Below are 23,198 nucleotides of genomic sequence, written 5' to 3' on the forward strand. Positions count from 1 at the left end.
AAAAACGAGAAGGGATAATAACAACAGTAACACTAATAAAAGAACAACACAGAACAAGTGGTATGATGGCTCACCACGTGGAACTCAGAACCTAGCCTGCTCCTGATCGACAATGCCCCTCTCAACTAGCTCCCCCATTATATACTCTGGGCATGACATCATATGGTATCAAATAGCCCCCTGGCGAGTTTGGGTCAGCTGCCCACACTGCGTCCCCTCCTAGCTTTCCTGTGAAAAGTTAACTCTATCCCAGCCAAACCCAGGACATAGGATTAGAAGTTTATTGAAGACAATCTATTGGAATAAAATGAGTTTTGAGGCAAAGCCCCAAGAAGATTGGGGATGTGCATATAAAAGAGCTGTAGGTAGAGGGATTAATCAAGTTTCTGACCACTCAGAAGGTGGTAGAAAACTACCAGAGAGGTGGAAATAAACTGAGAATAAGGCATACATCAGTTAAGCCCCTGGGAAGCAAACACTGAAGTTAAAATGGGTATACACATCCTGTCCTAAATCATGTATCAATACAGATACATATATTCTATGATAGATACATTATTTTCCAATTCATTACCTTTACAGAATAATAGAATCATAGAATGGTTAGGGTTGGAAGGGACCTTAAAGATCATCTAGTTCCAACCCTCCCTGCCATGGGCAGAGAAATCCTCCACTACACCAGGTTGCCCAAAGCCTCATCCAACCTGGCCTTGAACACTTCCAGGGATGGGGCATCCACAACTTCTCTGGGCAACCTGTTCCAGTGCCTCACCACCCTCTGAGTGAAAAATTTCTTCCTTATATCTAACCTAAATCTCCCCTCTTTCAGTTTAAATCCATTGCCCCTTGTCCTATCACTACATGCCCTTGTAAAAAGTCCCTCTCCAGCTTTCCTGTAGGCTCCCTTTAGGTACTGGAAAGCTGCTATAAGATCACCCCGGAGCCTTCTCTTCTCCAGGCTGAACAGCCCCAACTCTCTCAGCCTGTCTTCATAGCAGAGGTGTTCCAGCCCTCGGATCATCTTCGTGGCCCTCCTCTGGACCTGCTCCAGTAGCTCTATGTCCTTCTTGTGTTGGGGACTCCAGAGCTGAACACAGTATTCCAGGTGGGGTCTCACGAGAGCTGAGTAGAGGGGCAGAATCACTTCCCTCAACCTGCTGCCCACACTGCTTTTGATACAGCCCAGGATACGATTTGCTTTCTGGGCTGCCAGCGCACATTGCCGGCTCATGTTGAGCTTCTCATCCACCAGCACTCCCAAGTCCTTTTCCTCAGGGCTGCTCTTAATCCATTCTCCGCCCAGCCTGTCCTTGTGCTTGGGATTGCCCCGACCCACGTGCAGGACCTTGCACTTGGCCTTGTTGAACTTCACGAGGTTCTCACGGGCCCACCTCTCCAGCCTGTCAAGGTCCCTCTGGATGGCATCCCTTCCCTCCAGCGTGTCCACAACACCACACAGCTTGGTGTCATCTGCAAACTTGCTGAGGGTGCACTCGATCCCACTGTCCATGTTGTCGACAAAGATGTTAAATAGCACTGGCCTCAGTACTGACCCCTGAGAAACACCACTCGTCACAGGCCTCCACCTGGACATTGAACCCTTGAACACAACTCTTTGAGTGCGACCATCCAGCCAATTCCTTATCCACCGAGTGGTACATCCGTCAAATCCATGTCTCTCCAGTTTAGAGACAAGGATGTCGTGTGGGACAGTATCAAATGCTTTGGATAAGTCCAGGTAGATGATGTCAGTTGCTCTTCCCCTATCCATCAATGCTTTAACCTCATCATAGAAGGCCACCAAATTAGTCAGGCAGGATTTGCCCTTAGTGAAGTCATGTGGGCTGTCACCAATCACCTCCTTCTTTTCCATGTGCCTTAGTCGCCAGGAGGATCTGCTCCATGATCTTGCAGGGCACAGAGGTGAGACTGACTGGCCTGGAGTTCCCCGGGTCTTCTTTTTTTCCCTTTTTAAAGATGGGGGCTATATTTCCCCTTTTCCAGTCAGTAGGAACTTTACCAGACTGCTGTATACATAAGTATACATAATATGAAGTATTATGTATACTTGTAGCTATGAAGTCAAATAATATCTTGGACTGCATAGAAGGAGCATCGCCAGCAGACTGAGGGAGGTGATCCTTCCCCTCTGGCTCAGCACTGGTGAGCCCATACCCAGAGTGCTATGTCCCGTACTAGGCTCCCCATGGACATACTAGAGCAGATCCAGTGAGAGGCCACAAAGATGATTAATGGACTGGAACATCTCCCATATAAGAGACTGAGACAGTTGGGATTGTTTAGCCTGGAAAATAGAAGGCTCAGGAACATCTTTCCAAAATGTATAAATATCTGATAGGAAAATGTAAAGACGACAGCCAGACTCTTCTCAGTGGTATCCTGTGACAGGACAAGAGGCAAGGGGCACAAACTGAAAAACAGGAAATTCCATCTGAGCCTAATAAAACACTTTTTTACTGTGAGGATGGTCAAACACTGCAAAAGGTCACCCAGAGAGGTTTTATGGTGCTCATTCTTGACGTTATTAAAAAAACAACTGGACACAGTCCTGGGCAACCTGCTCTAGGTGATCATGCTCTGAGCAGAGCAGGTGGACTAGATGATCTCCAGAGGAGTCTTCCAACCTCAACAATTCTGTAATTTCCCGTAATTTCTCAAAAAGAGGACAGAGTGGTGTATGTGGAGAGGGTTGCTGAGTCTTATTTTGGTTTTTTTTCAAGTGTGAAATATAGAATTGTCTTCAAGTGTCGGAGTGCAGATCCTTGAAGAAACTGCACAAAGAAAACCTTGTGCAAATAAGGACTGGAGCTCTAAAGTTAGGCCTCAAGGGCAGAATGCCCTTGAAGTTAAGGATAAGAAAACTATGCTGTATGATAAGGGAGTAGTGTTTGCTTAGAGCAGAGCTTCGCTAGGCGGGTGTCTGTTTGAAATAAGCTGTTAAATATGACAAGCGTATGTATCATCCAATAATGGTGTAGAAAAGGTGTGGTCTCAGGATTATTGGCAAATACTGTCTATATAAGCAATAAGAACTGCGCAATAAACGAGACTTCCTGCAGCTAACTCATATTGAGTCGTCTCAGTACTTCTCCAAATCCCTTCTCCGCATTATGGCGCCCGAACAGGGACAGGAAGAATGAGCTGGACTCACTATCGTTTCGCTCGGGACATCTATTACTTGTTTTGAACGAGTGTTATCTTAGCGGAGAAGGGACGGCGACTTCAGGCGGCCCATCGGGGAAAGCCGGGCGGATCTACATTCAGGCGGCCTATAGAGGAAAGCCGGACGATCTGCGGGATCCATTGTCGCAATTGGTGAGAAGCTTCTTAGAGGAGCGTGGATTAAAACTTGGAAAAAGATATTGGCCCCCCCTGATTGCAGTGGGGTATGCAAAAGATATTATCCGGAAACACGAAGAATTAGGAACCAAAGGAAAGAAGAAGTAAGCAACTGAAGAAAAAAGAAAAAAAAATAAGCGACACCTGCCTCAACAGGAGGAGGTAAGCGATTGGGAACGATGGGAAGCACGGCTTTAACAGAACATAAGTCTGTAGTTAAGGTGTTGACAAAGTGCTAGAGAAACCAGCACTATTAACAGGTCTGACTTGATAAAACTCCCGGTACTCCTGGTTTGGGTATCAGCCCATGTACCGGAGGCAAACTCTTCAAATATATACATGACAAGGACTTGGGACACTATAGACGTTAAACGTTGGCGTGCAGCCACCTGTGGGGATGCTGCCGGCCTGGAAAAGTCATCATCGAATCCTTTTGATCCAGGGCCCCGAACGAAAGACAGACTTATTTCTTTCCCCCTCTTCCAACGAAGTCGGTACACCGGCACCCCCGCGCCGCGCCGCCCACCGCGCCCGGCGGCGCCCCGGGAACGCCGCTGCTGCTGCCGGCCGGGGCCGCGGGCGCGGCGTTCGCCTCGGCGCTGCCGCTCGTGTGCGGGAGCGAACCGCGGCTGGAGGGGACGGAGACGCGCTGCGGGCCCCGCTGCGCCGGTTCGTTTGCAGCTGATGGTCCCCTCGGCGTGAGGGGGCGGCGGCGGTTACGGAGCGCGAGCGGCCGGAGCTGCGGCAACAACAACAACAGCGACAACAACAAGGGGGGGGCCGGCACAGGGCTGCTGGGTCGTCGTCGCCACCCCGCCCGGCTGAGGCGAGGCAGGGCTGACCCTCCGCCGCCGCTGCCCCGCCCCCACCTCCCCCCTCCGCCGCCGCTGCCCCCCCACCCGCCGGCCGCGCCTGCAGAGCGGCCGCTTGGCCCCGCCCCCTCGCCCGGCTGAGGCCCGTGGCCCAGGTTTTACCACGAGAGAGCACATCTTAACTTGGATCGTCTCGATCGGCATTGCGGGAAATAACTAATCCTCTTCTGTTCCAGCAATTTCAACAATCAATATCAGTGTTGCAAAACCGTAAACATGCATATTCCATTGTACATCTGCGAGCGCACACCACGCTTCCAGGGCCTATAGCAGAAGGGAACAGGCGAGCTGAGCCTCTCACGAGTGCAGCTCTGGTACCAAACTCGCTCGTGCAGGCAAACATCTTGCATGACTTCTACCATCAGAATGCTAATGCTATTAGGTGACAATTTGGTATAACAAGAGAGTAAGCCCGCTCAATCGTACAATTGTGTAGTACCTGTCAAAAAACGATCGTGCCACCAGTGAATGGTGTTAATCCTCGTGGTTTATGCTCGCAAGAACTTTGGCATACACTTCTTATCAGACATGTATTTTTGTCATCATAAGGTATTGAGCATGTTACTGGTATTTCTTACAATCCTACTGGGCAACCGATCATAGAATACGCACATGGTACTTTGGAGAATATGCTTTTAAAACAAGAAGGGGGAAATCTCCCAGTGAAACAATAGCTAAAGTGTTATAGGTGTTAAATCTCTTAAATCGAGAGCTAAATATTTTGGGATGAATAAAATGTCACACATGTCAAAATCAGGCACAGGCAGCGTTACAGCAAGTGGCTTTCCAACAACTGACTGAATTGGTTAAGAGAGCATTAAGACGTGTCCCTGATTTTTGGGACAGGGGAGGCTTCCTCTGCTTCCATTCGGCAGGGAGCACAGGAACCTTATGAGCATTTCCTTGATCGGCTACAAATGGCAGTTCAGAGATAAACAGAAAATCCGGCTACTGCAGATGTGTTGGTATTCCAGTTGGCCATTGAAAATGCTAACACAGACTGCCAACAAGCTCTTGATCTTATCAGAAATCAGGCAAAAACGATTGCAGGTTTAGTAAAGGCGTGTCAGAACGTGGGCTCGGAACACTATAAAGCAGAGATATTGGCAGCTAAATGTTTTGGTCAACAGTAATCACTGACACGTTGGTGCATTTAATTCCTACTTGTGTCTTTGGTCTTATATCACAAGGATTATGTGCACTATTGCTGGGGCGATCATCCACCACAAAATTAGGATTGTTTGTACTCCCAAGGGTAATTGATTCTGAGGAAAAAAAAGCCAAACAAACAAACAAACAAACAAAACACCAAAATGCTAGTAACTGCTTCTGCAGGGCTATAATAGAGCTTAGCAGGGTATTCCTTCGCATATAAGGGGAGATCCATGTACTATAGGGACTTTAAGAATGTATTTCCCGAACACCACCATGAACCTAAGTCATAGACACACCCGGAATAGGCAAAGCACACATGCTTATGATAGCTAGTGCGATTCCAGAGCAGAATTTTGGGAACCAGCTAAAATCATTGCAGCTTCAATATTTGCACCAGGAGTTGGAGTGGCACAGGCGTTAACTACACTGAATAAGTTGGGTTGTTGGCTTGCAAAACAAACTAATGCTACAGCTTCTGCTTTATCAATGCTCTTAATTGACAGGATGGTTAAAATCTTTAGTAAAGCAGGCATTATATTGCTAGTAGTTCTTTTATGCATAGTAATAATCATCCCCTGCCTATTGTCATGCTCCCAGTGAACGATACAGAGTACGGTTCATCAAGTAATGGTCATAGAAAAACAAAAAAAAGGGGAATTGTGGCATCATACACACAGTTACAGTTGGGGTTTGACCTTCATGATTTAAGCCTGTGCTCTTTTCTGAAGTTGGGAAACACCGATAAAGAGGATGAGAAAGAAAAGGGAGTGTGAACAGCTGGTGCAGGGAGTGTGAGAAGTTGACGTGGGGAGTTTGGGAAGTTGATATAGAGTGTGTGAGAAAATGATGTTTAGTTTAACAAGTAAAAAATAGCTCCTTTTTAGGCATAGCCAATAGTAAAGTTAAAATAGGTGCATGCACTATTGTTTGTAACCAATCACAGCTGGGTGAGGGGCGCGTGGACACATCGTGGCTAGAGTAATAATCTATAAAAGCTGCCTATATAACAATAATAAAGGTCACTCTGCTATCACAAAGAATTTTGGACACAGACAGTCACAGCTGCACAGCCTCCTTTAACAGTAATCATTAATGGGAAGGCTTTTCTGGCCTAGTTGACACAGGGGCTGATGTATCTATAGTGAAAAATCCTGACTGGCCGCCCTCTCGGCCTCTGATACAAGCCCTGGCAGCTGTGATCAGAGTAGGTGGAACACAGATCCCACAGCAGAGTGCACAGACCTTGTTAGTAGTAGGCCCAGGTAACAAACAAGCTATTTTGAAACCATATGTTTTTGATGTCCCATGTACATTATGAGGTCGGGATTTGTTGAATCACTGGAATGTGAGGCTAACCTCAAATTTTTAGCACACGTCACTGATGTCCAGCCCCAACTCAAGCTGGACTGGTTGACTGGCAAGCCGGTCTGGGTCGATCAGTGGCCATTAAAAGGTGAGCGACTGGAGTGAGCTCAAAAATTAGTCGACGAACAGCTCAAATTAGGACATATAATTCCCTCCACTAGCCCATAGAATACTCCGATATTTGTTATCCCAAAGAAATCAGGAAAATGGAGATTTATGCTAAAAGATTTAAGAGCTATTATGCAATCATTTCACCAATGGGTGCATTACAACCGGGTGTACCAAATCCTACTATGATTCCAGAATGTTAGCATTTGATGGTGATTGATTTAAAAGATTGGGTTATTTCACCTTTTTACTTTTTTATTTATTTACACCCTAACGATTGTCCTAGATTTGCCTTTTCAGTTCCAGTGCTTAACAATGAACGACCCACGCAACAATATCATTGGATTGTACTGCCTCAAGGAATGATGAATAATCCTACAGTTTGTCAATTGGTGGTAGATGATGCTCTCTGTCAGGTCAGACAGCAGATCAAGCTCAGCTGATTGTACGTGCCTGCCCTGACCGTCAACATATTGTGCCTTCAAATACTCCAGCAGGAGTAAATCTAACAGGTTTATGTGCCAATGAATTATGGCAAACTGATATTACTTATAGTCAATTGTCTAATCGATCTAAATACGTGCATGTAACTGTTGATATGTTTTCTGCCTTTGTTGTTGCTACTGCTCACACTGGAGAAAACCATGGGAGTACCAAAGAAAATCGGGACAGACAGTGATCCAGTATGGTGCCTTTTTACAGGATTGGGGAGTGACTCACACTACCAGTATCCCTCATTCACCTATGGGACAAGCGGTTATTGAATGAATTCATTTAACATTAAAACAAATGCTAAAAAAAAAAAAAAAAAAAAAAAAAGGGGCAGTCTTCCGTATATTTCCCCACAAGAGTTAAATTTATTAGGATAAAAATTTGTAGGTAGTGCCAGCAACAATCATGTTACACAAACGTGTTGTTTTTAGCGACAAGTACGCCAGCATAGTAAGCCTCCAAAGCCAAGCTGCTCAAATCTTGGGATGGCATTTTCCCTATAACGTCTTCAAAGATGGCAGCTGGACAGACGTGTCCCCAACTAATGATCAATACAAAAGTTTTGTGTTTAGGGTAGACGGATATTGTGGATCAAGCCTGGGAAAAATTGGATTACAGTCTAATCAGAAAATTAGCCTCGGTGCTTATGGTGCCCGGTCGTCATTTGATCGAGGCCAGCAAATTTTGCTGTTGTGGAATGGCGATGCTGCCAAGGAGTTACCCCCAGTGTTTTTCTGATTTGCGGTGACTGCGCTTGGCGGGATATCCCGGGGAGTGCTTGTGGAGGGCCTTGCCGTCTTGGCCAGCTGGCAGTGTTGGCCCTAGTTGTAGGCGATGGCTGAATGTGCCGCGCCGATTGCGCCGAGCAGGGGCAGGTGCAGGTCCTGCGTCTGGCTGCGGCGATGGGGTGTGGCTGTGGTCTGTGGCAGTGCGAGTCTCTGCATCTATGGTTGCGCCTGGAGTGGCGGCAGCCCAGGCATTGAAGCAAATTGAGGATTTGGCCTGCTGGTCAGAAGGACAAGCAGGTGTCACCGCTCAAATTTTGGAACGGCTACTACTAGACCAAAATAGTCTTAGGCACGCTATTTTACAAAATCGTGCGGCTATTGATTTTTGCTTCTGGCTTAAGGACACGGCTGTGAAGAATTTGAAGGCATGTGTTGTTTTAATCTAAGTGACCATAGTGAGTCCATCCACAAACAGTTGCAATGGCTTGGAGAGCATTCGGGGAGAATTGTGGTAGAGGATTGTATATTGATATGTAAACTGTCTTTATGTTTCTTATGATTTAGTATATTACGTGTGTGAAAGTTGTTTGTATATATTGCTTGTATATATGCTTTGTGTGTTTTTTCCAATCAGAAGTGAGCTACTGGAAGGAGAAGCATTAACTGGTACCGAATTAATGACAAAGAATTACAAACTAGACTTAGTTGTGAGCACGTAACTTTGAAAAAGGAAGCTAGGAGAAATATGTTACAACTTAAAAAATCCGCTGTTGGCCAGCAGAGCACATACCTGGCGGCCTTGTTGCACGCACTGGCCACGCGTGCAGCAACACCGTGTCAGTATCTTTGTCATAGACTCTGCTGAGGGTGTAAAAGGGATGGCTCAGAGCAGAGCGGAAGGAGGCTGCAGAGCACACTGTGTGGATAAACAGGGGACGCCCTGAAGGTGCTGTGCCTGCCTCTCTTCTCTGCGATGACCCTGCCGACTGACACCCTCCTGCTCAGTGGAATCTTGGATATAGTGGAAATAGTAAAGCCCTCGGAAAGGGAAGTATTATGCTAGAAACTGCTTTTGCAAGGCTGTACCAAAACAACATGCTAGTAACTGGGGTTGACAGTCTCGTGCGCAGGGTTTTCTTCGTGCAAGAAAAGAAAGGGGGAATTGTCGGAGTGCAGATCCTTGAAGAAACTGCACAAAGAAAACCCTGTGTAAATAAGGACTGGAGCTCTAAAGTTAGGCCTCAAGGGCAGAATGCCCTTGAAGTAAAGGATAAGAAAACTATGCTGTATGATAAGGGAGTAGTGTTTGCTTAGAGCAGAGCTTCGCTAGGCGGGTGTCTGTTTGAAATAAGCTGTTAAATATGACAAGCGTATGTATCATCCAATAATGGTGTAGAAAAGGTGTGGTTTCAGGATTATTGGCAAATACTGTCTATATAAGCAATAAGAACTGCGCAATAAACAAGACTTCCTGCAGCTAACTCATATTGAGTCGTCTCAGTACTTCTCCAAATCCCTTCTCCGCATTCAAGAATGAGTAACTGGTAATTTTTGAAGTGCTTTCATATAACTTATAACAAAATTTTGCTTTAAATATTTCCTCTCCCTCATGTTTTCTTAGGAAATGAAAATGTGAGTTCTTATACTATAAAGACACTGGCTTCAAAGTTAATTTAGAAAGATAAGATAGAAAACCGCCTCCATTTACTGAAGACTTAGAGAAGATTGCTCCCTTTGCATGGCCTTACCTGTGAAGTCTGAGAATCCACGGAAGCTCTCATCATCCACACTGCAGGCTTCCATCAGACTACTGAAGAGGGTGCCAATTGGATCCAGAGGGTGTCCCACCCAACCTTCAAGATTGGTTATTGAGCTTACTCCTTTGTGGAGAAGTTCTGTGACGGAAAAGATGAAGGGAGGAAGGAGGGAAAGAGAGTGCATGTTAGCTCCTCAAAAAAGTTATAGAAGTAAAACTGATTAAAATGTTCTCAGTACAGAATTCAAAGTATTTCCAGTAGCTTCTGCTTAGAAGGAAAAAATACTGTCTTTCTGGGTGAATTCATTGCCCGTTGTGAATATGTTAAAAGAGGAAAAAATGAAAATGGATGAAGGCCAAACATTTTGAGCACTAGCAAAGTGTGTTATGGGTCAAAAATTTCAACTACAGTATCTTTTGAAATCTCTTACTTGATACCAGTAACTCTTCTGAAAACGTCTGCTGAAAAAATTATAGTAGACTTTTTTATTTTTAATATATACAATTGTTTCCTCACTCAAAAGGTACAGTACCATTTTTACATTATAAGTGAATCTGATGGCACTGAAATAAACTAAAATATTCTAAAAATATTCCATTTTAATAAATAAAATATGAGCTTATCTTGCATCTAAATATTTATTGAAGTAATAAACTCAGGATGACAACTCCTAAAAAAAAAAAAGGAAAAAAAAGGATAAAGTGTTTAAACGAGGTATACGAGAAAAAATTGTCCTTTAAGTGCATTTTTTGTCATTCTACAGTTTCAGTCAACAAATACCCTCATAGATACTTTGTTTTGTAGCCCTCATCTATCAGTCAGTTACAATATAAAAATTTTCTTTAGCAAAATGAAATGAAGGAAGTGTGGCTGTGGTAACAGAGGTTAGAGATTCCCCAAAACCCTTTTTTCACAAAGAGTATTATGGCAGTAGCTCCTCTTTGACCCCAACTCCTAACTTTTCTTCTCTTACATACATACACGACTGAACTATGAGAGATCAGATGCATTACTGGTGATCATTTAAAAATTGTTTACAAGCCATTATGGATGCTCTGTTTTCTCTGCCTATTACATGCTAACTTATAGAATCATAGAATGGTTTGGGTTGGAAGGGACCTCAAAGATCATCTAGTTCCAACCCACTGCCATGGACAGGGACACCCTCCACTACACCAGGTTGCCCAAAGCCTCATCCAACCTGGCCTTGAACGCTTCCAGGGATGGAGCAGCCACAACTTCTCTGGACAACCTGTGCCAGTGCCTCACCACTCTCAATGTAAAAAATTTCTTTCTTATATCCAATTGAAATGTACCCTCTTTCAGTTAAAAGCCATTGTCCCTTGTCCTATCACTACATGCCCTTGTAAAAAGTCCCTCTCCAGCTTTCTTGTAGATTTGACATAAGGAAGTTATTTTTCACTCTGAGGGTGGTGAGCAGGGAGCATAGCCGGGACAAGGGGGACACAATTCCCCTTGTGATTTGTGGTGGAACTTAAGATTGAGGGCCAAACTGGCCAATTAGTATTCCATATCATGCAGCATCATGCCCAGTATAAAAGTGAGGGTCAGCCGGAAAGAAGGGCTTTTGCGCTTTGGCTCTTTCGCCGCTTCTGCTCTTTTGCGCTTGCTGTGCTTTTGCTCTATTGCCTTTTTTTTCCCTCTCTCTCCCAGTACTCCCACTCTCGGAGTACTATCTCTCCCTCTCCCCCCCTCTATTTTGGGGCCTCACGTTCCTCCAGGATTGCAGCTTCGGGACGAGACAGGCTTCACATACAAGGGGGTGATGAGCATCTACACTGTGTATTAAATCATCTGTATTAAATTGTTCTTATCTCAACCCACGGGTTTCCCGTTTATCCTTTAATTCTCTCCCTCATTCCTGGGGGTGGGGGGGGCAGTTTGGTTGCTGGAGCAGCCTAACACACAACAGTATTAATTGGCACCCAACATGGGGCCCAAAAAGGTTGAGATAATGATGTTGCTGGCTGGAATGCTGTTTGTTATGCTTGCATACATGTTACTGGACATACATAATTTATTGCCTTATTAACCTTAAATGATGTTAGGTGGAAGGTTTATACAGTTTTCTGGCTCTGGGTGTTGGACCAACATGAAAAGTATGTTATTGGTAATTAAGGGTTTCTGCTATACTGTACAGTGTAACACTGATAAGATCATCGGTGCTGGGCCAGTCTTTGTATTTGGCGGTGCAGAAGGGGATGGTCATGTGAAGCTCATTTATTAATTTTGAGCATCACCTGGCAGATGTCATCACCAATTATACCAGTGACTTCTCATTCACAAAAGCTTATGTCAATTTTGATAATGCTGAACATGACTGGAATAATTTAACCGGTTTGATTCTGCTGCAAGGTCTCCTGAATATATGTTTAATTATATATACATATTGAAAGTCAATCGACCATTTAGGGGTATATATCAGTTTATTTCTCAGGTTATTGGGCTTGCCATCTCAACTCCCATGACAAGCACTATAGCTATTCAGACAACGGTATCAGTTGCCCCCGTAAGAAAAAGAAAATGTATACAAAAGTTAGAAGATGAAGAAGAGCAATCAGGGCAATCACAACAACCAAATGAGGAAGAGCAATCAGGGCCATCAGAGCAACCAGACAAAGAGCAACCAGGGCCATCACAACGATAGGAGGAAGAGCAACCGAGGAAATGTGTGCGAAAGTCAGAACGCAGAGGAGAGGATGATGATGATGAAGAGCAACCAGGGCCATCACGAGAGATGAAGCGGGAACGTTCTGTCTCGCCCCAGAGGAAATCTCAATGGAGGAGAAGTGACATCATAGATGAGACGATAACCACCCGATCTCTAAAAACGAGCGAGCTGCAAGATATTAGAAAAGATTATGGCCGTCTTAGAGGTGAGTCCATTGTCACTTGGTTGCTCAGATGCTGGGACATGGGAGCCAATAGTCTGGAGTTAGATGGTAACAAAGCCAGGCAGCTAGGAGCCCTTGCTATGGATGGAGGCATTGATAAAGCAATTGGAAGACAGACACAAGTCTGCAGCCTCTGAAGACGGCTCCTGGCAGCTATAAAGGAAAGGTATCCCTACAAGGACGAGGTGCCATGTAATGTAAGCAAGTGGACCAACATAGAAAAAGCTATTCAGTATCTGAGAGAACTGGCTGTGCGAGAGTTGATTTATCTTGACTCGAGAAGCGGACCAAGATGCGAAGATCCAGATGACGTCCGGTGCACACGACCAGTGTGGCTAAAGATTCTACGGAGTGCGCCATCAGCATATTCCACCTCACTGGCAATAATGGACTTCGGAGACAATGATACACCACTATCCGTAGGTAATCTGGTCACCTACCTCCGACGATATGATAATACTTCTATACGAACCTGTGCTGCAGCTGTGGGAAAAAGCTGTCTGAGGAGATCTGAGAAGTAAGAGAAAAAGTAGATTTCCCGCCACCGGAACGTTCTAGAATTTCAGCTGTTAGAACCAGGCGTCACGCTCCTCCACATCATACCCCAAAAAGTATAAAGTTCTAGTGGACACTGGTGCCCAATGCACCTTGATACCGTCGAACTTGAGAGGGGCAGAATCCATCTGTATTTCTGGAGTGACAGGGGGGTCTCAACAACTGACTGTGTTAGAGGCTGAATGTCGCAGGTCACTGGTTGTCGCAGACCACTGGTCTCACATTCTTCAGGAATCACAACCCAGAAGGTTGTTGTGATTCCCCTCGTATATCGGAAGGTCTTGTCTCGCTCCAAAGGTCTATACTGCAATCAAAGGCTTCTAACAGAGAGCTTCAAGACACTGCTCTCCAGGGGCTCCTACCACTTCAGTCTCCAGGAGGGAACTGCCCCACTCCCTCTTGGGAGTGCCCCGCCTTTAAGCCTCCATGGGTCATGTGGTCTCCCAGCTGACCAACGTGACTCAGCACCTGTCTTGAGGCACAGGTGCTTTCTGTTTAGCCCATGTAGCAGCCAGAAACTCCCCTGACAATTCCCCCTTTCTTTTTTTGAAAAAACACCTAAGCCTTAGGAATTCCATCATTCTGATTCTGTTTTTCATCGCCGTTTGTCAAAAACCATAGGGAAGTCATTCTTATATTTTTTATCGTACCACGTTGGCGGTGGATATATCCATTGTTCTGATGATGTTAGATACATCCACCCTGGCTGTTCTGGCTGCTTTTCCAGCTGCTTTAACATTCCCTCTGCAGTCTTTTCTGGACTGGTCTGCGGCTGTTGCAGCATTCCCGCAAAGGGCTTGCCTGGACCATAAGACATCTGTGCACGCTTTCTCTTTCTGCTATTTCCCGGCCGGCCATTTGATTTGCAGTTTTTGGCGAGATGACCTATTCTCCCACTAATATAACATCTTTGTTTAGTTAGAGCAGTGGCCAATGTGGTCATCTCGCTTTCTACAGGCCCGACTTTGGCACATGCAATCACCATTTCTTCTAGAGAGGGGTCCCCTGGCAGTACTTCAATTACTCTCTGGCAATCAGGGCTGGCATTATCTTTTGCCAGCTGTTTTGTCAACAGTGCCTGTAGTTTATTGTCATATATTTGTTTTTCTATTGCCCCTTGTAATCTCTCTACAAATTGTAGAAAAGGCTCCTTGACCCCTTGTTTGATCATGGAGTACCTCGCCTTGGGCTCCGCCATTTCTGTTGTGCGCATGAGGGCCTGCATCCCTATTTGTTTGACCTGCTCAAGAATCTGGGGATGCCACTGCGCCTGGACTGTCGGATTACTAAAGACGTGACCTGTCCCCATTAATACGTCTGTGCCTACAGCATAGCAGGGGTCACCCTGGGGCAATTGGATGTTTTCTAATGCCTGATGGTCGGCCAGCTGTCTCCAGACATTCATGAAAATGGAGCGCTGTACTGGCTGGAACATCACCTGAGCCAGCTGTTGGAAGTCATATGGCACTAGTACTTCTAAGTTCAGTAACTGTAATAACTGTGTTACTGCTGGAGAATTCGCTCCGTACCATGCTACCGCTTTCTGCATATCTTGAATTACTTTCCAGGACCAGCCCAAGTGTTGATTGGGCTGGTTGGAACCCGGGAGGGCCAGTTCTACGGGGAATACACCCGGCCCTCCTCCCATTTCTGTTGCAGTCGAATCTTTATTTATCAACTGGTACCCCTAGAGCTTGGACCAAGTCCCAGTCTCTACCCTCTACTGCTTTTATCCAAACCTCATACCAGAAACGGACTGGGTCACGAGGCTGAACTGTTGCTGTGGGGGCTCCCAGGGGGTCTGGTTCAACTAAACGGGCGGGTTTTGGTGACTTTTTCCCCCTCGGTCGAGAAACCGGTAGTAGCTCCCCAGCTGAGCTGTTATTCGCCTCAGAGGTTTCTTCTGTAATTTCTTTTGCTGCAGGGGGGGTCATGGCCTGTTGCAGCATCTCCACTACAGCTGCTAACTGCTGGGATACACCTTGCAACATTGTCACGGCCTGGCGTACTAATAACAGCTGCATAGCTCATACCTGTGCCATATATGTTGCCGGATATGAAGTTGCCGGGGGTGGGGCCATTAGATCAAGCTGCAGAGCCGTAGGCGCAATACCTCCTGAGGAGGAAGGGGGGGCTGCTGGGGCAAAGGGTGGGGGACGCTCCAATATCTCCTGCAGGGTGGGGCAGAGTCCCTGCATAGTCCCCGCAACTTTGTTGATCTCCGTGAACAGCGAGGATACATCTAATCCGCTGTCCACACTGTCTGGGGCCAGTCCTCCCTCAGACAGTTTGTTGTTTCCTTCATACCCTTCGCTCACTGATGCATAATCTGTTAATTCATCTTCCTCCTCTTCTGCCAACCCCTTTTAAATTATATTATCCAGGGCCCCCCACATACACAGCAGGTCAATATCGGTTAAGTCCTTTTTTCCAAAGACTACTTCACAAAGTAGCTTATCTCCCAACCTTTTCCAAAGTTCTAGGTTAAAGGTGAAAGTAAGGCTAACTAGGTCTTCGTGTCCCACTGCCCAGTTAAGTAAACTATATAAATCTTCATTACTTATATTGACCCCCACAGTCATTCCCACAGAATTAAGAAAGGTGAAGGTCTGGTTCTCCTTCACAAAATTTTATCCCATTTTTAGCTCCCAACAGCTCACCTTGTCCCAGGTGTCCAGGTCAGTCCGCAGCTTCTGCCGCTTCTCAAGCTTTGCTGGGTTTTGTATCTTTGGTCTACTCGCATTTCAACAAATCACATCAGGGTCACCAATTCTCACAGGTCACTGGTTGTCACAGACCACTGGTCTCACATTCTTCAGGAATCACAACCCAGAAGGTTGTTATGACTCCCCTCATATATCAGAAGGTCTTGTTTCACTCCAAAGGTCTATACTGCAATCAAAGGCTTCTAACAGAGAGCTTCAAGACACTGCTCTCCAGGGGCTCCTACCACTTCAGTCTCAAGGAGAGAACGACCACACTGCTGCTTGGGAGTGCCCCGCCTTTAAGCCTCCATGGGTCATGTGGTCTCCAGCTGACCAACATGACTCAGCACCTGTCTTGATGAGGCACAGGTGCTTTCTGTTTAGCCCATGTAGCAGCCAGAAACTCCCCCGACAGCTGAAGTGAGTCTAACTGGAGAGCAGTGGCAAAAACACCCTATTGTAACTGGCCCAGAAGCACTGTGCATCCTTGACATAGATTATCTTAAGAGAGGGTATTTCAAAGACCCAAAAGGGTATCGGTGGGCTTTTGGCATAGCTGCAGTAGAGACAGAAGAAGGCAGGCAGCTGTCTACTTTGCCTGGTCTCTCAACGGACCCTTCTGCTGTGGGATTACTGAGGGTCAAAGAACAACAGGTGCCAATTGCTAATACAACAGTGCACCGACGGCAATATCGTACCAACCGAGACTCTCTAATTCCTATCCATAAGTTGATTTGTCAACTGGAGAGTCAAGGAGTCATCACAAAGACCCGCTCACCTTTTAACAGCCCCATATAGCCTGTACGTAAGTCCAATGGCGAGTGGAGGCTGACGGTAGACTATCGTGGCTTGAATGAAGTTACACCACCATTGAGTGCTGCCGTGCCAGATATGCTGGAACTTCAGTATGAACTGGAGTCAAAGGCAGCCAGGTGGTACGCTACAATTGATATCGCTAATGCATTTTTCTCAATTCCTTTGGCACCGGAATGCAGGCCACAGTTTGCTTTCACTTGGAGGGGCATCCAGTATACCTGGAATCGACTGCCCCAGGGGTGGAAACACAGCCCTACTATTTGCCATGGACTGATCCAGACCACACTGGAACAGGGTGATGCCCCAGAACATTTGCAATACATTGATGACATCATTGTATGGGGCAACACAGCAGAAGAAGTTTTTGAGAAAGGTGAAAAGATAATCCAAATCCTTCTGAAAGCAGGCTTTGCCATAAAACAGAGTAAGGTCAAGGGACCTGCCCAGGAGATTCAGTTTTTGGGAATAAAATGGCAAGATGGGCATCGTCAAATTCCAATAGATGTGATTAATAAAATAGCAGCTATGTCCCCACCAACCAACAAAAAGGAAGCACAAGATTTCTTAGGCATTGTGGGTTTCTGGCGAATGCATATTCCAGATTACAGCCAGATTGTAAAACCCCTCTATCAAGTAACCCGGAAGAAGAATAATTTTGAATGGGGCCCAGAGCAAAAACAAGCCTTCGAACAAATTAAACAAGAAATAGTTCATGCGGTAGCCCTGGGACCAGTCCGGACAGGACAAGATGTCAAAAACGTGCTCTACACTGCAGCCGGGGAGAATGGTCCTACCTGGAGTCTCTGGCAAAAAGCGCCAGGGGAGACGTGAGGTCGACCTCTTGGGTTTTGGAGTCGAGGATACAAAGGATCCAAAGCCCGCTATACTCCAACTGAAAAAGAGATACTGGCAGCATATGAAGGAGTCCGAGCTGCTTCTGAAGTGATTGGCATGGAAGCACAGTTGCTCCTGGCACCCCGATTTCCAGTGCTCGGCTGGATGTTCAAAGGGAGCGTCCCGTCTACACACCACGCAACTGATGCTACATGGAGCAAGTGGATCGCACTGATCACACAAAGAGCTTGGATAGGAAACCTCAATCACCCAGGAATTTTGGAAGTGATTACTAACTGGGCTGAAGGTAAAGACTTTGGAATGTCACCAGAGGAGGAGGAGGTGACACGTGCTGAGGAGGCTCCACCTTATAATGAACTATCAGACAATGAGAAGAAATACGCTCTGTTTACTGACGGATCCTGTCGCCTTATAGGAAAACATCGAAAATGGAAAGCTGCTGTATGGAGTCCTACTCGACGGGTCGCAGAAGCTACTGAAGGAGAAGGTGAATCAAGTCAGTTCGCAGAGGTGAAAGCCATCCAACTGGCTTTAGACATTGCTGAACGAGAAAAGTGGCCAATTCTCTATCTCTATACCGACTCTTGGATGGTAGCAAATGCCCTGTGGGGATGGCTACGGCAATGGAAGCAGAGCAGCTGGCAACACAGAGGTAAACCCATCTGGGCTGCCCCATTGTGGAAAGACATTGCTGCTTGAGGATAGAAGCTGGTTGTCATGTAGATGCCCATGTACCCAAGAGTTGGGCCATGGAAGAACATCAAAACAATCAACAGGTGGATCAGGCCGCTAAGACTGAAGTGTTAAAGGTGGATCTGGACTGGCAACATAAAGGTGAAAAATTTCTAGCTCGTTGGGCCCATGATGCCTCAGGCCATCAAGGAAGGGATGCCACATACAAATGGGCTCGTGATCGAGGGGTGGACTTAACTATGGACACTATTGCACAGGTTATCCATGAATGTGAAACATGTGCTGCAATCAAGCAAGCCAAACAGTTAAAACCTCTTTGGTATGGAGGGCGTTGGTTGAAATATCAGTATGGCGAGGCTTGGCAAATTGATTATATCACACTTCCACAAACTCGCAGTGGCAAGCGTTACGTGCTCACAATGGTGGAAGCAGCCACTGGATGGCTGGAAACCTATGCTGTGCCCCATGCCACCGCCTGGAACACTATCTTGGGCCTTGAAAAGCAAGTCTTGTGGCGGCATGGCACCCCAGAAAGAATTGAATCAGACAACGGGACTCATTTCCGTAACAATCTTATAGACACCTGGGCCAAAGAGCATGGCATTGAGTGGGTATATCACATCCCCTATCATGCACCAGCTTCTGGGAAGATTGAACGATATAACAGACTGCTAAAAACCACACTGAAAGCAGTGGGTGGTGGAACTTTCAAACACTGGGATACACATTTAGCAAAAGCCACCTGGTTAGTCAACACTAGAGGATCTGCCAATCGAGCTGGTCCTGCCCAATCAGGACTTTTATGTACTGTAGAAGGAGATAAAGTCCCTGTAGTGCACGAGGAATTTACTGGGGAAGACAGTTTGGGTTATTCCTGCCTCGGGTAAAGGTAAACCCATTTGTGGGATTGCTTTTGCTCAAGGACCTGAGTGCACTTGGTGGGTGATGCAGAAAGACGGGGAAGTCCGATGTGTGCCTCAAGGGGATTTGATGTTTGTGGAGGAATTCCTTTCCGAGACTGGCCATAATATTCTCTCGGGTATGGACAATCCCTGTTTGGGCCCCAGAGCACAAGGTTACCAACTAGATTACTTTTGTCCTTCAAGTTATCTCAATGGCCTTAAAAGGAAATGTAGACTGATAGCCTGCCAAGATGCACGCCTCCTGGATGCCTCTCCGATGACCGCAATGAGGAGACTAAAGGGATGAGCTTATTACCTGTGGTCTGCTAGCGCTGCCCTATCACTATAGCCCATGAGAGTGTGTTTACGCTAAGCAAGCCAATTGTAGAATGTAGTCGTGTCACGCCACATTCCGCTATATAACCTGTGTGTTGTTTGTAATAAACGGAGCATGATTTCTAACCATATTGGTGTATGGTCATGACTCTGGGCCGTCCACAGAAGGGCTCCCTGCAACAGATGTTGGGTGAAAATAGATGATAAAATGAATTGAATTGTGTGATATTAATTGCTGAATAACCCTGTCCCTGCATACCATCATTGCTATGGTTGTCACATTGTACTAATGCCATTATATTAAGAATCATAGAATCATAGAATGGTTAGGGCTGGAAGGGACCTTCAAAGGTCATCTAGTCCAACCCCCCTGCAAGGAACAGGGATATCTCCAACTAGATCAGGTTGCTCAGGGCCTCGTCCAACCTGGCCTTGAACGTCTCCATGGATGGAGCATCCACCACCTCTCTGGGCAACCTGTTCCAGTGTTCTACAACTCTCATGGTAAAAAATTTTTTCCTAATATCCAATCTGAATCTACCTCCCTCTATTTTAAAACCATTACCCCTTGTCCTATCACAACAGGCCCTCCTGAACAGCCTCTCCCCATCTTTCCTGTAGGCCCCCTTGAGGTACTGGAAGACCGCTATAAGGTCACCCCGGAGCCTCCTCTTCTCCAGGCTGAACAGCCCCAACTCTTTCAGCCTGTCTTCATAGGAAAGGTACTCCAGCCCTCTTATCATCTTCGTGGCCCTCCTCTGGACCCTCTCCAACAGGTCCATGTCCTTCTTATGTTGGGGGCTCCAGAACTGGACGCAGTACTCCAGGTGAGGTCTCACGAGGGCAGCGTAGAGGGGAAGAATCACCTCTCTCGACCTGCTGGCCACGCTCCTCTTGATGCAGCCCAGGATGCGGTTGGCCTTCTGGGCCGCAAGAGCACATTGCCGGCTCATATTGAGCTTCTCGTCCACCAGTACTCCCAAGTCCTTCTCCTCAGGGCTGCTCTCGATCCATTCTCCGCCCAGTCTGTATTTGTGCCTGGGATTGCCACGACCCAGATGTAGGACCTTGCATTTGACCTGGTTGAACTTCATGAGGTTGACACGGGCCCACCTCTCCAGCCTGTCGAGGTCCCTCTGGATGGCATACTGAATATGAACATTAATGAAGAATGAACTTCGGCAGAACCAGAACCAATTCCAAACACCCAGCAACTTCTTCGAGATCAACATCTTCAACCTGCAGACGGCGGCTGGATACACCAACTACGAGCTCCATACGCCACACGCAATAAAGACTCCATGTCATCCGTTCTACCGACTGAGCGAATCCCACATCATCTTTCCTGCCCTGAGAGACTGCTACAAAAGATGAAGACACATTTTGGAGGGATGACCCATGGCTAAGGGAATAATATATATGTAAGGTTTGAGCATGACGTGCATGGTATGGAATAAGGGGTGGATACTGTCCTGGTTTTAGCTGGGACAGTGTTGCAGGAGACCCTTCACACCTGTCAGTAGTATGTACTCACATACACACGCTGACACAGCCCCCTCCCTTCTTACCTCCCCAGTCTGAGAAGCTGGAAAACGTGAAAAGCTTTTAAGGGAACACATGTTAAGGAAAGATATATTACATGATAAAAAGACTCAGAAACATACTTCTAAGTAATAATACAAAGTACTTTTAAGTTTTGGTCAAATCTAGGATCCACAGTAGTGCTCAAAACTTCTTCCTTGGTAACATGAAACAGAAACGGAGGCACATAGAAACTGCCAACTAATTTATTTTTCAGTCAGGTGTCTACCTTGTCTTCACTTCAATTTCTAAATGATTATTTCTGAGAAAACACCTGCACGTACACTGGAAAACTTTATGGACATGACGTCACACTGGTATTTTTGCCTACAATGCAAGAGGATACACATAGTTAAGAGTTGCAACAAAGATCTAAAATAAAATTTGAATGAAAGGTGTTCTTGTAGTGGCTGAGAACGTAATTCCAGTTTTTCCATGTGCATTCTTTAACCACAAAGTCATCTCTTTCTTATTCCACTACCTCTTCAAACTTATGACAAAGTGCAATGTAGGATTATTTTTGGTAGAAAGTTCCTTCAAAAAATAGAGGTAGTGCTCAGAGGAACACTACAGAATGTTTTATAAAGCCAGTGTTTCAAAAATCTCATTTCCAGTGATGTGAATCCACAAAAGTTTTAAGCATCATAAGAGAATTTTGGAACAAACTGCCAAATTTAATGAATTTCTGTAGTGCAGACTTTGCCTTGTTGTTACTCTCAATGTCAACTTTAGATTTCCACCTCAGAAATATATAGCTTTGCTAAATTATATGTCAGAGGAAAAAATTCTTTTAAATACCTGATGTGTCAAATGCAAAGCTTTGTGTAAAAGCCTATAAATTACACAGAATGAATATTTAAACTGTGTAACCAAAAACCCTAATTAGGATAAAGGCCCTATCATGTCAGACGTATTGCAGAAGGCAGAACAGAGTCCTTGCACCACAGAGCTCACAACTCAGCTTAAAAAACACCTCCAACATACAGAATGTGACATTACCGCTACGATCATTTGGATCGAAGAGTTAAAGTCACCTCTTTTGCTTTAGTTTCAAAAGCAGTTTTCTCATGCAAAGTTCCGGTCCAGTGTTACTGTCACCTTGTCATGTCCTTTGCCTTTCTCTCTTCCCCACATACCTTTCTTCTGAGCCTGGAACATTTCCAGCTGTTTCTGCTGCTGCCTTCTTAGTGTATTAACAATAGCTATTGCCAGCCTCAAGGCTTCTCGTGGGTATCCATGAGATTGTAACGCATCCACTCTTGCACAGGCTGTAGGAACATGTTCTAAAATGGAGAAAATAATTGAGGAATAGCAATACTTCCATGTCTGCAATGGCCTGTTTTGCTAGGTTACTCAAAAGGACTTTTTTGTTTTCTTTGTTTTGTTTTTAAAACTATGCAAGAGAGACTTAAAGGACTACTTCTGAGCCAGCATTTCAAGGGAACCTCTGTTCTTTTTGCCAGGCTTTTCATTTCTCTCCCCACCATTCCCTCAAAATAATGGCTTAGAAACTGAACAAAGCAGCAAGTCATGGAAATGTCTTTCCAGTTTAGCCACTTACCATGCCAGAGGGGCCACCCCTGAGAGTCAAAGAGTAAGTTTTCAGTGTCGTCATGGTAACAGTAGTTGGTGTAGAGGTCACTGCTGATAATGTGCTGTAAGTGGCTGTCCTGCCAGTGCAGATCGCATGCCTCTATGGCTCGAGTGAAAACTGTCCGATGTGGCCTGTTCGATGAATCTGTCATTTTCACAAATTCAGAAAGCTGCATCAGCTTTTGCTCATTCATATGTGAATCAGTCATTCACAGTATTCTTGTCTTCTGCCTATTCACCAGTCTCCAACTGACAGCAGCCTGCCTTGTTGTCTCCCGTTCCCCTCCCCGCAAGGAGCAGCCCGCAGATGACATTTCACGTCCTATTACACAACAGCTCAGACAAAGTGTGTGCCATTCACTTTGCATTCAGAGAGAGATCTACAAACGAGCATGACTAATGCTAAATAG

At 45.7% G+C, this 23,198-nt stretch overlaps 1 protein-coding gene across 2 annotated transcripts in view; it reads right to left on the reverse strand.

The window, feature by feature from the left end:
• Positions 1-23,198, reverse strand: part of LOC104371621 (zinc finger SWIM domain-containing protein 6) — a 229,748-nt gene that overhangs the window by 46,862 nt on the left and 159,688 nt on the right. Inside the window, exons 6-9 of one of the 2 annotated variants that reach the window (XM_086630224.1) lie at positions 22,757-22,933; positions 22,332-22,478; positions 9,829-9,975; positions 2,128-2,147 (exon numbers count right to left, since the gene is read on the reverse strand). In XM_086630224.1, the coding sequence (XP_086486350.1) occupies positions 2,128-2,147; positions 9,829-9,975; positions 22,332-22,478; positions 22,757-22,933 (491 nt within the window). The remainder of the gene's footprint in view (positions 1-2,127; positions 2,148-9,828; positions 9,976-22,331; positions 22,479-22,756; positions 22,934-23,198) is intronic. The other variant, XM_086630223.1, reaches the window with a different exon arrangement.

Source organism: Tauraco erythrolophus, chromosome W (assembly GCF_009769465.1).
Source record: "Tauraco erythrolophus isolate bTauEry1 chromosome W, bTauEry1.pri, whole genome shotgun sequence".
Taxonomy (NCBI): Eukaryota; Metazoa; Chordata; class Aves; order Musophagiformes; family Musophagidae; genus Tauraco; species Tauraco erythrolophus.